Source organism: Aquarana catesbeiana, linkage group LG01, assembly GCF_042186555.1.
Source record: "Aquarana catesbeiana isolate 2022-GZ linkage group LG01, ASM4218655v1, whole genome shotgun sequence".
Lineage (NCBI taxonomy): Eukaryota > Metazoa > Chordata > Amphibia > Anura > Ranidae > Aquarana > Aquarana catesbeiana.
In genome coordinates this window covers 649,664,469-649,678,805 of record NC_133324.1, presented here as the reverse complement: position 1 = coordinate 649,678,805, position 14,337 = coordinate 649,664,469, and the positions used below count along the sequence as shown (strand labels likewise).

The following is a 14,337-nucleotide window of genomic DNA, read 5'->3' as shown; positions in this document are numbered from 1 at the left end:
AGACGAGAGGAAGTGGGATGGGTCACATGCTCCAGTACTCCTTTGCTCCCTGCAGCTGAACAGAGTGATAGGGAAGCAAAGGAAAGGTGAGCATATGTTGGTGGGGAGAAGCTGGATTTGCATGGTACAGTATACTGTTTACACAATCATCTGCAGTTAAAAAAAAAAAAAAAAAACCCTCAGTAACCTGCACGGGTTAAAAGCTAAGTTGACCCTTTTTCCGTGTCTTTTCACGTCCCAAATCTACATACCAGGAATTCATGAACTTTTCTATGGAACACATCAGGGCTGAGGTAAGGCTTTGTTCTGAAAATCATAGAAAGCTTTTATTTTTTTGCAACAGAGGTACATTAATGGTATATTGGTACATAGGGGAGCTGGAATTTAGAAAAAAAAATGATAAACTTAGCCTTTTAAAGTGATGTCAAACCTTCAAGTTTTTTTTTTTTTTTTTTTTTAAACTAAAATAACAAACATGGCTATACCTACCTGCTCTGGGCAATGTTTTTGCACAGAGCAGCCCAATCCTCTTCCTCTGGGGTCCCCCACCAGCGCTCCAGGCCCCTCCTCTTCAGCGGGTGCCCCCACGGAAAGCGCTCCATTGACACAGACAGAAGGACTCTCCCCCCCCCATGCCAATGGCTCCCACTGCTATCCATCTGCCCAATGAGGGAGACAGGGGTGGGAGCCGCTGCTCTTGTGCACATCGCTACATTGGATCGGGCTCAGATAAGAAAAAGGGGGAGGGGGGTGGGGGTTGGCTGCAACACAAGGTTTTTTAACCTACACGGGAACTAGTTATAGAGTGTTTGAGGGAAAACAAAAAAAGTGAAAAAAAAGGTGAAAACCTTAAAGTGGTTGTAAACGCCATACATGAAAGTTGAACTAAGCACATATATCCGTAGTGTTTACTTATCTCTCTCCAAAGCTCTAAGTTTTGTTTCTCTATGGTGCTTCGTTCCTCGGTTATCAGCATGTCTCCCTTATTACAAGCTCTCCGACATGAGTTAATAGTAGCTGAAAAATTGCAACGGGGAGGGAGCTTAGAGGTAGATAAGCAGGGGGCTTGTCTATTCAGACTACAGCTCTGCATGTTCCTTCGTTCCTCTTCCTATGTGGAGGGGGGTGTCCGTTTCCTCCAATTAGCTCTCACACAGTGTAAGTCCAGTATCCCCACCCACCTCTATGTGCTGCTGAAGGAGGAATAAATATTTTTAACAAGATCTGCACTTTCCAAAGAGTGAAGAAAGGGGAAGACAGTAGATATACAAGTAAAACCTATGTAGGAGATTTGTTTCATTTCTGTATCATCTGAGGCCAGTCACTTCACTGGGTATATGTCAGGGTTTACATCCACTTTAAGGCTTTAGAACCATTTAAAGTCAGCATGCTGCCTTTGCAAATTCTGTAGAAGGTACATTTGGCTATACACTCTGATGTTGATTTTCTAATTAGCAGTAGAGCATGTGTACTTTGCAAAGTGATTTTTCTTCCTTAGCTTAGTAAATGAGGTGAAATGATCCAATCATGTGCAATCAGAAATTTATTTTTTTATGTCCTTGAACAGGATTGTGTATGCTTTGCAATGTGAATTTGACCTCAATCACTAAGCTAAGTGAAAATTCACTTTGTAATTGTAATTAATTTGTATTCCTCTACACAGCTGATGTGCTGCCACTGCTAGGAGTGAAAAGCAAAATGAGATTCTGAAAACAAGTGGAAGTATCTTTGCTAAAAACCTGAAGAATGAGTAGGTCCCCACATTGTCAGCAGCTACAATAGTCAACAAGGGCTTAAAGGGCATAAAATGTATGTTATGGTTTGTTAAAGTGTTACTAAACCCCGGACCCTGCACATTCAGTATATCTGGTCTCCCACAGCACGCAGAACATGAAAATGCAATAGTTTTAATAAATCTAAACTACTAAATACCTTTTCCCATCAGCAGTATATAGAAGTTTGACTGGTTAAAGCTTGTAGGAGGAGTCTTCATTCTCCTGACTGTCCAATGAGACCGCATGACCCTTAACACTCTGTGCTAATCACATGCACCCTCCCCCCAGAGAAGAAAAAAAAACTCTCTAGCAATACACACCAAACTGAGCATGTGCAGAGTGCCTCCAAGGCTCTGTATTGTCCAGAGATTAATTGGGGACAGTAAAAAAAGGGGAGGCTCAGAGAAGACAGGATCAAAAAGCCTTTTTACAAAATGCACAGGATTACGCCTTAGGTTACAAAGTGAGTATAACAAGCACACTTTACTGCATATAACGACTGATTTTACTGTTGTTGGTTTAGTAACACTTATATTTAGTAACACTAAGAATAGGTTATTTTTATGTCCATAGCCTGGCTACAGCTCTACTTCCAAGCAGAACTAAACTAAATATTTAGGATCGCTTTAAATAGTTTCAGAGGATGGCTAGGGGTACCCAAATGATCAAAAACGTACCTCTGGCCCATAAAGAGAGAGATTCCCCAATTATATGACCTAAAGCCAAGCCAACAGCAGGTGGGCTGCAGTTATTCTATACGGTGGGTGCTAACATCAACAGTCTTCAGTCACTTTGGAGACTGTACTAATGTCACTGCCTTAGTGCACAGCTACCACAAGAGGTTATGCTCATTTTATCATCCTCGCACATACCCCCTAATGCCTTCTTCTAATGGCCCTTTCACAAAATTAAAATGCCAGTGCTAAAAAAGAAAAAAACATCTTTGATATGAAATAAAGGTTGACTTTGCAGAATGACTGGGAATAAATCAAAAAGTAAAGTCTTTTTCTTTTCTTTTTATATCTACAGTATTTGGTTTAGACCTGAAGGCAAGTAGGGGCAAATGAAATGGAAAAACAGAAGCATGCTTGCGCCACCTACAGGAGATAAGAATGTGGCATGTTACTGGGTCAGCACACAAATGCATGTACGAGACTAACTGCATAGAATTTCCCATAGAACAGCAGGACGTGGAACAGATTGTTTCCGAGATTCAGTGCACATCCATCTGGCTGAACAGCGATGGAGGGATATAGGAGGGAATTTATTTTGCATTTAACACTTCAGCTTTCTTGCAGACATTCTGACACCAGATTTTATGACTTCAAAAGAAATATCAAAAACAGGTTTGGAAAAATCAATTCTACTGCTTTTTTCTCTTCAACATCCAATTCACAAGTGTGTGTGAAAGTGATCTCTAATTGTGCTCAGAAAGTTGTTCATAGCAGAGTAAAAAGCTTGGCAGTAGAGTGAAAGGCTAAACTGAGAAGTGAAGGTATTCTCTATGCTCAGCTCGTAGGCCGAGCTGTCTTTATAGTGTGTGGATCTGGATAAAGCGGTTAGTTTACCATTCTCATTGCTATAGTTCATCAGCATGCCACAAAAGACAGTCATGAGCTTCTCATTTGCTGGATCTGTTAAAGTGCACATTGACCGCAAATGGTCAACTACAATTTTTGCACCACCCGCTTGGTCAACCGCGTGCCTGCCCTCATCTGGAAACAAACAAAAAGGCACATTAAAATAGAAAGCATTCTGAACCCTCAATTGATATTATACAATAAAGTATTCCGGGGAACATGTGAATTTCAGTTAGGACGAAGACAGAAAGCTAATAATATAAATAAAAACAACTTAAAATACTGGGCAAAAAAAAAACTCTTCTCTCTTCTATGTGATTTACTAATGTGTCATCTTATCTTTGTCAATCTGTGCAGAGAGAAATATGGCAGAGACGTCTGATAATGCTTGCTGCCCGCTAGTCAAGTGGATTTAAAGTGGAGTTCCAGGCAAATATAAAAGACACGAGTTATTTTGGCTCTGTATTTATGAATACACCATTTATTTTTAATGCAAGCCCCAAAATCTGACTTATTATTGGTACCTGAATTTGACTTAATATCAGCCTCTGTGCAGCAAAGCTCAGACTGGGAGTGTAAGAAGCAGCACAAGGAGCAACTCAGTTCAAGTGCTAGCAAGGAACATGCTGATAGGAGAGAGCAGAGTGACAGAGAGGTGAGCTTATCAGTGTGCTGCTTCTCCTTCACTGCCCAGTCACGGGCTGGGGCAGGGAGGAGACCTGTAAGTATTACTTAACTTCAATAGATAAGCTGCTGTGTGGCATGGCTGTGTACATTTCAGAACTGGGCAGACAGAATTAAAAATCATTTGCAAGGTAAAACAGCTCCTGTATACGTATATTTTTCTGTAGTTAAGCTTTTACGACTTCCGTGCTCACGGACGCTCACGCAAGTATGCACACATGTTATTCTGACATTATCGTCTGCATGTTCCAGGTGTGCAACTAAAAACGTTTTGAAGTCAAAGGATCAGGCATGACTGCAAGGCACTTAGAATTTAAAGGAGGCAGTAAGGACAGCCTACATATTTCTTTCAGCATATGTTTGCTTTAAAGTGTTAGTTCTAATGATAGTTTTGAATTTAAATTGTATATTTAACCCAGTGTAACAAATAGACTATGGCTAAAAAACTATTGTTTTCCATGTACTTTGACAAATATTCAAATCGGATATATAAAAAGCAAACCTGTGGTACTTTTCCAATTTGGTTCATTGCCACCCTTGACTATATAAAGGCACCTCCAAGTATCTCATGTTCTGATGATTTCCTAAACACTCAGAGCATAAAACACAGGGTACTTTATTTATTATGCAAGTCTGGCCCATACTCTCCCCCTCCCCCTCTTCTTAGTGCTCAGCGAGGTCACCTATAAAACGCTGCTACACACTATAAGAAAATCAGGCAAACAGTCGTCTGGTTCACGTACAAGAAAAAATTTGGAGTTTGCCCCTTTCTATGCATGAAGAAAAAAGTGATTCCTGCAGATCAGAAAGTGAAGGATTAAAAAGGTCAGTTTTGTCAAAATCACAGTTTAGCAATAGGCATAATACTGTATCAGACTTCTGCAATGGTTATTAGGCTGCTTTCACACGGATGCGCAGGTGCAGTGCGCCTGTGTGTTACCTGCACTGAGCCATAGACCTCAATTATATCCTGAATTAGAAGTTTGGTGTGCTTTCAGAAAGTGCATCAAACCTACAAGATATAAAAAAAAGTCTATGGTAAAGTGCAGCTAATGTACAGGAAAGCCACAGATGCACTGTGTTTCAGATGCGATGCGGGTAAAGAGCAGCACATCAGTGTGAAAGCAGCCTTAGGCCCCAGTCAGACAAACAGTCTGACTGGGTCCGCCTGTCTGTTTTTCAGGTGGACCCTCCATTCACCTTTATGGAGCTGCACATGTATGCAGATGTCTTGTGCTAGTTTAACACCCGCCTACCTCCAATCCGCTAATTTGCTAAAAAAAAACTGGGAAGATCGGAAAGCCCACAGAGCAGAGTGGGCTGTGTCCATGTCCGCTCTGCATATGCGGAGCAGGCACAGACATGTCATCTGACCGCTCTGCTCTAGACAGATCTCCCGCTGAGCAAGAGGATTCCACACCGTGTGAAAGGGGCCTTAAAGGGGGCTCAGGACAGTAAGGGCTCATTTACATTACAACGTGGTCCTCGCTCTTCAAAAGGTTGAGCACCCCTGCTCTAGGTTCTCTTATGAGTTATTGTTTTTTTTGGACTCACTTTTTTTTCTGTCTTTGTTTCTTTAGTAAGCTTACCTTTGGGCAGGATTTGCTGGTTTTAGTTTTTTTTTATCTGTACAAAATCATAAATAAATTATGATCAAGAGAATTAAAGTAGGCCTGAAGTGTTGGCAAATGTATTTAGTCTGACCCTATATTTGCTGTCTCCAGGATTGACAGGCTTTTAAAAAAAATTAAAGGTAGAACCTGACTTGCTGTTAATGTCCAAAACTTATTTTTTAGTTTTGCTCCAGGTGGGAAAATGACAGAACCCCTTTTCTATTTTCAGTCGGTGTCCCAAATGGGGCTATGTCTCCAGTAGGGAAAAAGACTGCAATAAATCACTTATTTCAGTAAAAGGAAAGGAGTTACAACTTTTGCCAGGTGTTTTTTTTTTTTTTTTTTTTTTACTGTATGTTCTACTGCCCGTGACAACCCCTACAACCTAGTTTTTTTAGCTGCTGTTGTAGGCACCAGTGCATATTTGTCCATGGTGTCACAGACTGCATTAAAAACTTGACAGAAGTATTTAGTATTTCAAAAGCTTTTTTCTGGAGTTGGGCTTCAAGGGAAACACAAACAGCCCTGTTGTCAACAATTGGCATGACAGCGTCACAAAACAGATCCCAACAAAAGTGATACTCTAAGGTGGGTGGGTCGAAATGCATCATGGTGGTTTGGTGGAGACATGTAGGTTGAGGCCACTCCTTATTGTTTGCTCACCTTGGCTGGTCAGGAGTAGCGGCGATCGTTTCCTTTTTAAGAAATGTGATACTATTTTATAATGAAAAAGTTTGAGTTATCAAACCTAACTAGTAATCCATATAAATTGAAAACAATAATAATGCTGTACCTCGCTCAAAGGAAATATAACAAGTCATAACAATTTACAGCTAAAGCTGGACATAAACTGTTTTGACTGCACATAAGGAACCATGCCTAGTCAAATCAGCACAATGATGAATGCAAAAAGACAAGAAATAAGATTAAAAGTTTTTCATGATCCTCTTCAAGGCCCCTTTCACATGCTCAGCGGGGAATCCATCCTCTCATTCCCGCTTATGCAGAGCAGACACATCCTGCTCTCCTCTAAACGGATTGTCTGTTTACACCCGACGTCCATCCGATCTGATCCACTAGACGAACTGGGAACAGATCCCCAGCCATCTGTTTTTAGCAGATAGGATTGGATGCTGGCGGTTGTCAATAGACACATGTCCGGGGTAATAGATCAGGTCCACCAAAAAACTGACAATCGGACCCAATTGGTCCGGCCATATGAAAGGGGCCTTAGGTCATCTGTATATGTGTACATTTCTAATATTCTATTGTATTCAGGTACCAGCTGTTGCCTGAATACCTGAACAGTGACTGCATCTGATAGGATGAACTCACTGTTTAGCCAATAATTTTCCATGCAGCTCAAGCGATTTATAAGTTTGTACCGCCGATGGCAGGAATTGAACAATTGAAATACAAGCCTTGTATGGTATCACATAGTCACTTAAATATGTTGTGTTCAGTAGCAGTACCTATTGTCAAACGAATCAAGGGGGATCAGTTTGCCACAAAGCAAAGCATGTGTACACACCCTAGTCTGACTACCTTTAGCAGGTTAAGGATAATAGAGTTGTTCCCTGTGAAGGCCTGTTAATCCTAGGGTCAGCTGTACATGGTAAAGCTATATCTCAAGTTGTAAAGCGAAGCATAAAAACTGTCAGTGCTATATAAATCCTGTATCATAATAATAAGAAATAATAAGCCTGCCCACTGCCATTTAAAGAATATATCAACTAACATTTCATATTCCTGATATGTGTCTGCTGTTACCATGTAACTGTATGAAATCCCTAGAGTTCCTGCCAGTCCCTCTGCTTTCACATTAAAAACTGACTATACTAGGCATGAGAGCACACCGTGATCTCTAGCTGTGCTGAGTACTCAGACTACTTTCCAACAATGATCAGACCTGTCCTGAAAGGTCCCCCCTTAGCCATTCACTGGGAAGTTCAGTGTGCTGCTGTTTTACCTCCCTCAGCTCTCTGAGCAACTTATGCAGCTGAGAACAGAGGGCATGTAATCAGTTGTGAAAAACATATTTATATATTTTTTTATATGTATACACAAATATTTTGCCCTTCATTTCTATTTTAAACTGGATGGATTGTTTTACAAGTTGAGGGTTTACATATACTTTAATCCTTATATTGCCAGCTGAGATTCTGGCAATCAACGACACAATGGAAGTGGGCTTAGTTTAGTGCTAGGAGGGGGCAGGCTTATCTCGACAGACATAAAATTGTAAAGCCTTGAACTAGGATGCAAAGGACATCTGAAAATTAACACAGGTGAATGAAGGCTACACTAGCTGCTTGAACACTATCACTATTGTTACCTTAAAAACATTTTACGGCACATTCAGTTCACTTAGAGGATTCCAGTTTACATAGGTAAATTTGCTACATACAGAAGGCATAAATGATGAAACAACCAGTCTTAGGGCTCATGCACACATGACATTTGCCTGATGCTTGTAAAAGTGTCTAAGGGTTTTACAAACGTTTAGACGCATTTAGAGGTGTCAAGCTCTTGAGCGTTAATTCATTCCATTGGCCAGAATAATAATTTACTCTGCTCATTGAAATGAATTAACATTAACACATGCTTAGATGCGTTTAGAAGCACCAACCCTTTTTTCTACCTAAACTCTGCTTCTCCTGGATGCACTGGCAGTGTTTTTTTTTTTTTTTTATGCCTAGAAAAAACCCTTGCCATTAAATGCTGCTAAAAGCAGACGTGTGCATAATCGGATAGGCTAACATACATGGGGAGTTTTTAGGCAGGAAAAAAAAATGAAGCAGCTGCAAAAACGTCCAGTGTACATGAGGTCTTATATGTAGTTGAAGTAATTTGCAAAGCATTACTGATCTCCTAATTAGGCAAAGAAAGCAGAAATTGTTAGACAGACTTTGTGCAAAGGCTTGTGAATTGCTGGAGCCGCGCGATAAGTTATTTAGCAAACATCACTTTAAAAATATACAGCAGAACAAAGCACTGGGAAGAGAAATAATTTACAGGCAGACAACAGATGAGAGTAGGAAAATGAGGTACACAATTACACAATGTAGTAGATGTACACCTGCTTCTTAGTGCTGTTTTACAGAAGGATTGGGGTAAAATAGCATATTCTGGGCTAACAAAAAAAGGTTCTGTTTCAGTTTTATAGCGAAGAGACTGATGAGCACCCGACTACATTTATCAGCTTGTCACAGTGAGAAAAAGAACAGAGATATTAGAAATGGCTGAGCCAGGTCCATGCATGCCAACTGGTATTCATCAGAGAAGATTTTGCTGCATAAAACAAAGACACTGAAAAGCAGTTATGGAAAAAAGAAAATTAGATTTCATGCAGAAGACATTAGGTGTGTTAAATTGTAAGTATTAACATTCTGGCAAACCTTACCATTTCAAATTAAGAGCTGCAAATCAATGGTTTAATATTACATTGTGCCCAGACATCACAACCAAAAAATTATCCTTTTTTATGATTTGTCTACATTATTTTATAATTAGACCATATTTCAGAGGATAACACAGCATTATAAAACAAAACTCATGCAAATCAAATGCAGTTTTTAAAATTCTGAATGGGGCTCATACACAAGTTCAGTGCTGATTTCAGTAGCCTTTCCAGTGTACAGTAGTGGCTGCAGAGCAGCAAGCAGACAAATCAGGTGAGGCTTTCAATTGGCCTAGCTTTTAATGAACACAGACTAATAAAACCAGTTCTAACATTGCAGCTCCTGCAGAAAAACCCTTTCAAGAGGAGTTGTTCTGCTTTTAATATATGGCTTTAACAAAGAATATTGGTTTCTATGGTCCAACAGGTTTGAGTCCAAATATTTGATAGATTACCTTTGCGCAATGGGGACTACTAGCTCCCTAGGGCCTCAGTAGTCATCCTCAGCAACACAAAGTGGTGGCCAGATTGAAATGTTTTGGCAGTTTATCTTCTAAGCCCACAGAGTGTTATTTGCTATACACAGGAGCAACCATCCAGAGAGATCTTTTAGCAGGTTCACCGTACACAAAATGACAAGATTATACAATACTTACGGCTATCATAACAAATATTCCCAAGGGCACGTCCCGTTTGCAGCAACACCTCCTGGTCTTTACAGTTCAGAAGCTGCACCAGCGGTGGAATCAGACCGGCATCCACACACGGAATCCGCAATTGTTCTGAAATAATGGTAAAAAATATTCAGTTTGCTTGGCGCACACACAAGCTTGTCTCAAAATTGCCTGCCAACATAACATACACATATACACAGTCATTTTGCTGAAAGATCAACGTCCCCCTGTCAGAACACAATAGCATAGCATTAGAGATCGCTGTACCAACATTGCATTGTTAGTACAGCTACTGCAACCTGAGCTGTCAGTTCTTTTTTGTTCAGCCTGCTGGGTTGAATGAAAAAAAAAAAAACTATTAGTGTACGCTTTTTTTCTTAACATGTTTTCTATTAAGCTCCCATTGAAATAATCCTGTGCTTACAAAGTTTATTGCTCAAGCTAAACGTTACACACATAACTGAAGGAGTCAGAGCAGTGATTCATCCTCATCCATACATCCTAGCTGAGATTTCTAGGATTTCTCTTTAGAAAACCTAAACTGGTGTAAGAGTTCTGTCATGTATTAAGCATTCTACCTTTTTTTTCTTGGCATAATATTACTATAGTTTCAGGTATGCCAACAGCAAACCAGGCATTCGAACAATAAACATGTTCTAATTCATTAGTGTCTGCATCCCATTTCAGTGCTGCAAGTTTCTAAGCTTTGTTCTCTTGTACTGCTCCCTGTACTGCTGGTCATACATGGATCAAAATTTGGCCAGTTCAGCAGAGACTGGCCAAATTTCAATCCATGTATGGCCACTGTGGTTGTACAGACGTTGATCTACTGATCATTTTCTGTTCAACCACGCTGTCGGGTTTTAGCTGCTCGATCAGTGTTGAAGGCTATAGACTACAGCGGTGAAGATTCCCCCATCCACATCGAGTGTGTGGAAGGGGGAATCTGGTCCGTTTTTTTTTTTTTTTTTAACCCAGTGAGGACTCATCTATGGCTAGCCTTACTTACCTTTACTCTGTAAGAATTCTCAGTTCCCTTCTGCAGAAAACAATTACTCACTTAATCAGCCTCAAATTTCAAAAGAAATACCTTCTGCTTCTTCCTTCTTTGTTTTATTTCCACAGTATATATATATATATATATATATATATATATATATATACATATATACACACACACACACACATATACATACACACACACACACACACACATATATATATATATATATATATATATATATACATACATACACACACACACACAGTGCCTTGCAAAAGTATTCACCCCCCTTGGCATTTTTCGTGTTTTGTTGCCTCACAACCTGGAATTAACATGGATTGTTTGAGGATTTGCATCATTTAATTTACAGAACATGCCCACAACTTTGAAGATGTTTTTTTTTTATTATTGTGAAGCAAACAACAAATAGGACAAAATAACAGAAAAAGTCAATGTGCATAACTATTCACCCCCCTGAAGTCAATACTTTGTAGAGCCACCTTCTACGGCTATCACAGCTCCAAGTTGCTTTGGATAAGTCTCTATAAGCTTGCCACATCTTACCACTGGGATTTTTGCCCATTCCTCCTTGCAAAACTGCTCCAGCTCCTTCAAGTTGGATGGTGTGTGCTTGTGAACAGCAATCTTTAAGTCTGACCACAGATTTTCTACTGGATTGAGGTATGGGCTTTGACTAGGCCATTCCAACACATTTACATATTTCTCCTTAAACCACTCAAGTGCTGCTTTAGCAGTGTGTTTGGAGTCATTGTCCTGCTGGAAGGTGAACCTCTGTCCTAGCCTCAAATCACACACAGAGTGGTACAGGTTTTGCTCAAGAATATCCCTGTATTTAGCACCATCTGACTTTCCCTCAACTCTGACCAGTTTCCCAGTCCCGACTGCTGAAAAACATCCCCACAGCATGATGCTGCCACCATGTTTCACTGTGGGGATGGTGTTCTTTGGGTGATGTGATTTGTTGGGTTTGTACCAGACATAGCGTTTTCTTTGATAGCCAAAAAGTTAAATTTTAGTCTCATCAGACCAGAGCATCTTCCTCTATACATTTTGTGAGTCTCCCACATGCCTTTTCGCAAACTCAAAACGTGCCATTTTGTTTTATGCTGAAAGTAATGGCTTTGTTCTGGCCACTCTGCCATAAAGCCCAACTCTATGGAGGGTGCGGTTTATTGTCGTCCTATGAAGAGATACTCCAGTCTCTGCTGTGGAACTCTGCAACTCCTCCAGGGTTACCTTAGGTCTCTGTGCTTCCTCTCTGGTTAATGCCCTCTTTGCCCGGTCTGTGAGTTTTGGTGTGCGGATTTGATGGTGCTCATAGGGATCATCAAAGATTTGGATATTTTTTTTTTTATAACCTAACCCTGACTTGTACTTCTCAACAACAGTGTCCCTTACTTGTTTGGAGAGTTCCTTGGTCTTCATGGCAGTGTTTTGTTAGTGGTGCCTCTCGCTTAGGTGTTGCAGCCTCTGGGGCCTTTCAAAAAGGTGTGTATATGTAATGACAGATCATGTGACACTTGGATTGCACACAGGTGGACATCATTTCAATAATTATGTGACTTCTGAAGGTAATTGGGTCCCCTGATGAATCCACGGGTCATGTGGCTTCATCAGGGATTCCCCTGATGAAACCACGTGACCCGTGACGCCACGCGTAGGGATAGGCACACCTTCCACTGTCAGCAGTGTACGAACTTTTGCATCCTCTGTTTTAATTTGTGTGAGTACCTTGGTTTATGTTATTAAAAAAGCTCTGTGAAGTTCAAAATTACTACACTATATGGCATCCTTGTCTCCCTTTGGTCATTATACCCCTGGAGGATCTGAGGTAAACTGAGAGACAGCCCTGAGTGCAGGACCCATGCCCACAGGAGACACCAGCAGCGCCCGTTTGTTTTATGCTGTAACCTCAGATCAATGAGGTAAGGGGCCATTACCTTCCAGTGTAGGATTATCTGCATGAAGAGCACCTGTATACACTTCACATTTCTATTCATGCTAGCTAATGTGAGTAAAGATCCAACTACTGCTCATATCTTTCCACTGTTTGGCACGTTTTAAGAAATATTGGAGTTACCTGACATTGCACAAGTCACCTTTTGTATTTTGAAATACTCAGCTGTTGCACGAGTCACTTTTCTCCATGAACATTTAATATTGCTCTATTTAACTGTAAGCACTTACTGTTGGCATTGGACACTCTATTGCATATACTATGGATCCCCATGGACATTCATTGTAATATTGCACGTTTATTTTTATTTTGTGTTATTTTGTGTGTTTCATGTGTGTGTGTATATATATGTATATATATATATATATATATATATTGCCTTGCAAAAGTATAATATATATTGCCTTGCCTAATTATAAATATATATTGCCTTGCCTAATTACTGTTTATATATTTTTTCCACTGTTTTGCACGTTTGAAATAATATTGGAGGTGTCACCTATTGCACAAGTCACTTTTTTGAATTATAAAATGTGTTTTGCTGCTGCATAAGCCACATCTTTCTATGAACTTTAATATTGCCACTTTTAAGCACCTACGGATGGCATTGGACACTTTATTGCAGAGATCGTAGATCTCCACGGACATTCAGTGTAACTTTGTACTTCCAATACTTTTGTGTTTGTTTTTTTTTTGGGGAGTTTTTTTATGGCTCTAATAGTTTTCAGATGCAATATATATTTATGTTTTTTAGGTTGATGTATTACTACTGACCTACACGTCACTATTTTGACTCACGCTCACTTACGTTTATTTTTATCTAGCACTATAGGTGATATAGGTCACCGCCTGACTTTTTCATTCACCAGCACACTGAAGTTAGCGTTTCACTCCTTAAGCCACTGATTGCTAGTGCTTATTTTTATTTAGGCACTGTGGGGTACATTAAGATTAGCGCAGCACCATTCTTATTTACCTAGTACATCTGCTCTCAGGGTCAGGTTGGACCCTATTTGGTGAAAGCTGCTTTTCCTTTATTATTACTGTCCTTACATGGTAGCGCAGGAATAACAAATACCTGTTAACTTAACAAAGTAGGTAAAAAACCAAGGGGTGAATACTTTTGCAAGGCAATATATATATATATATATATATATACATATATATACACACACACATGCACACGAACAAGTGGGATTGCTGCACTTAAAAATTTATTTTAGAAAAGACATCAATTCATGTTCCATTCAGTGCCAAATGCATGACGGTATCAGGCTATACAGATAGCGCCCTTCTTTAGAACAAGACACCTACAACAATGGTGATCTTTACAAGCATATAAATACACATTTCTTTCATATGGGATCAATTAACCATTCAATGCCAATTAACAAAAACATGTAGACATATGTAGAATCATGGCTCATCAGGTGCCACCATTTTTCTCACTACATTCGATATACACTAGAGAAGAACAAACACATATCGTGAATTTGTATACATAACCAAAAGAACAATAAGTATTATCATTATTTTACAAGCCTAAACAAAAAAAAAATATATAAATCAAATACACATACTTTTTTTGTAGTGGTTAGCTCTGTGTGTGTGTGTGTGTGTGTGTGTGTGT

General features: G+C 39.7%; 1 protein-coding gene across 2 annotated transcripts in view; it reads right to left on the bottom strand.

The window, feature by feature from the left end:
- The window catches only part of RAP1GDS1 (Rap1 GTPase-GDP dissociation stimulator 1), a 206,731-nt gene that overhangs the window by 81,145 nt on the left and 111,249 nt on the right, over positions 1-14,337 (bottom strand). The window contains exons 4-5 of one of the 2 annotated variants that reach the window (XM_073601221.1): positions 9,709-9,834; positions 3,344-3,490 (exon numbers count right to left, since the gene is read on the bottom strand). In XM_073601221.1, the coding sequence (XP_073457322.1) occupies positions 3,344-3,490; positions 9,709-9,834 (273 nt within the window). The remainder of the gene's footprint in view (positions 1-3,343; positions 3,491-9,708; positions 9,835-14,337) is intronic. The other variant, XM_073601228.1, reaches the window with a different exon arrangement.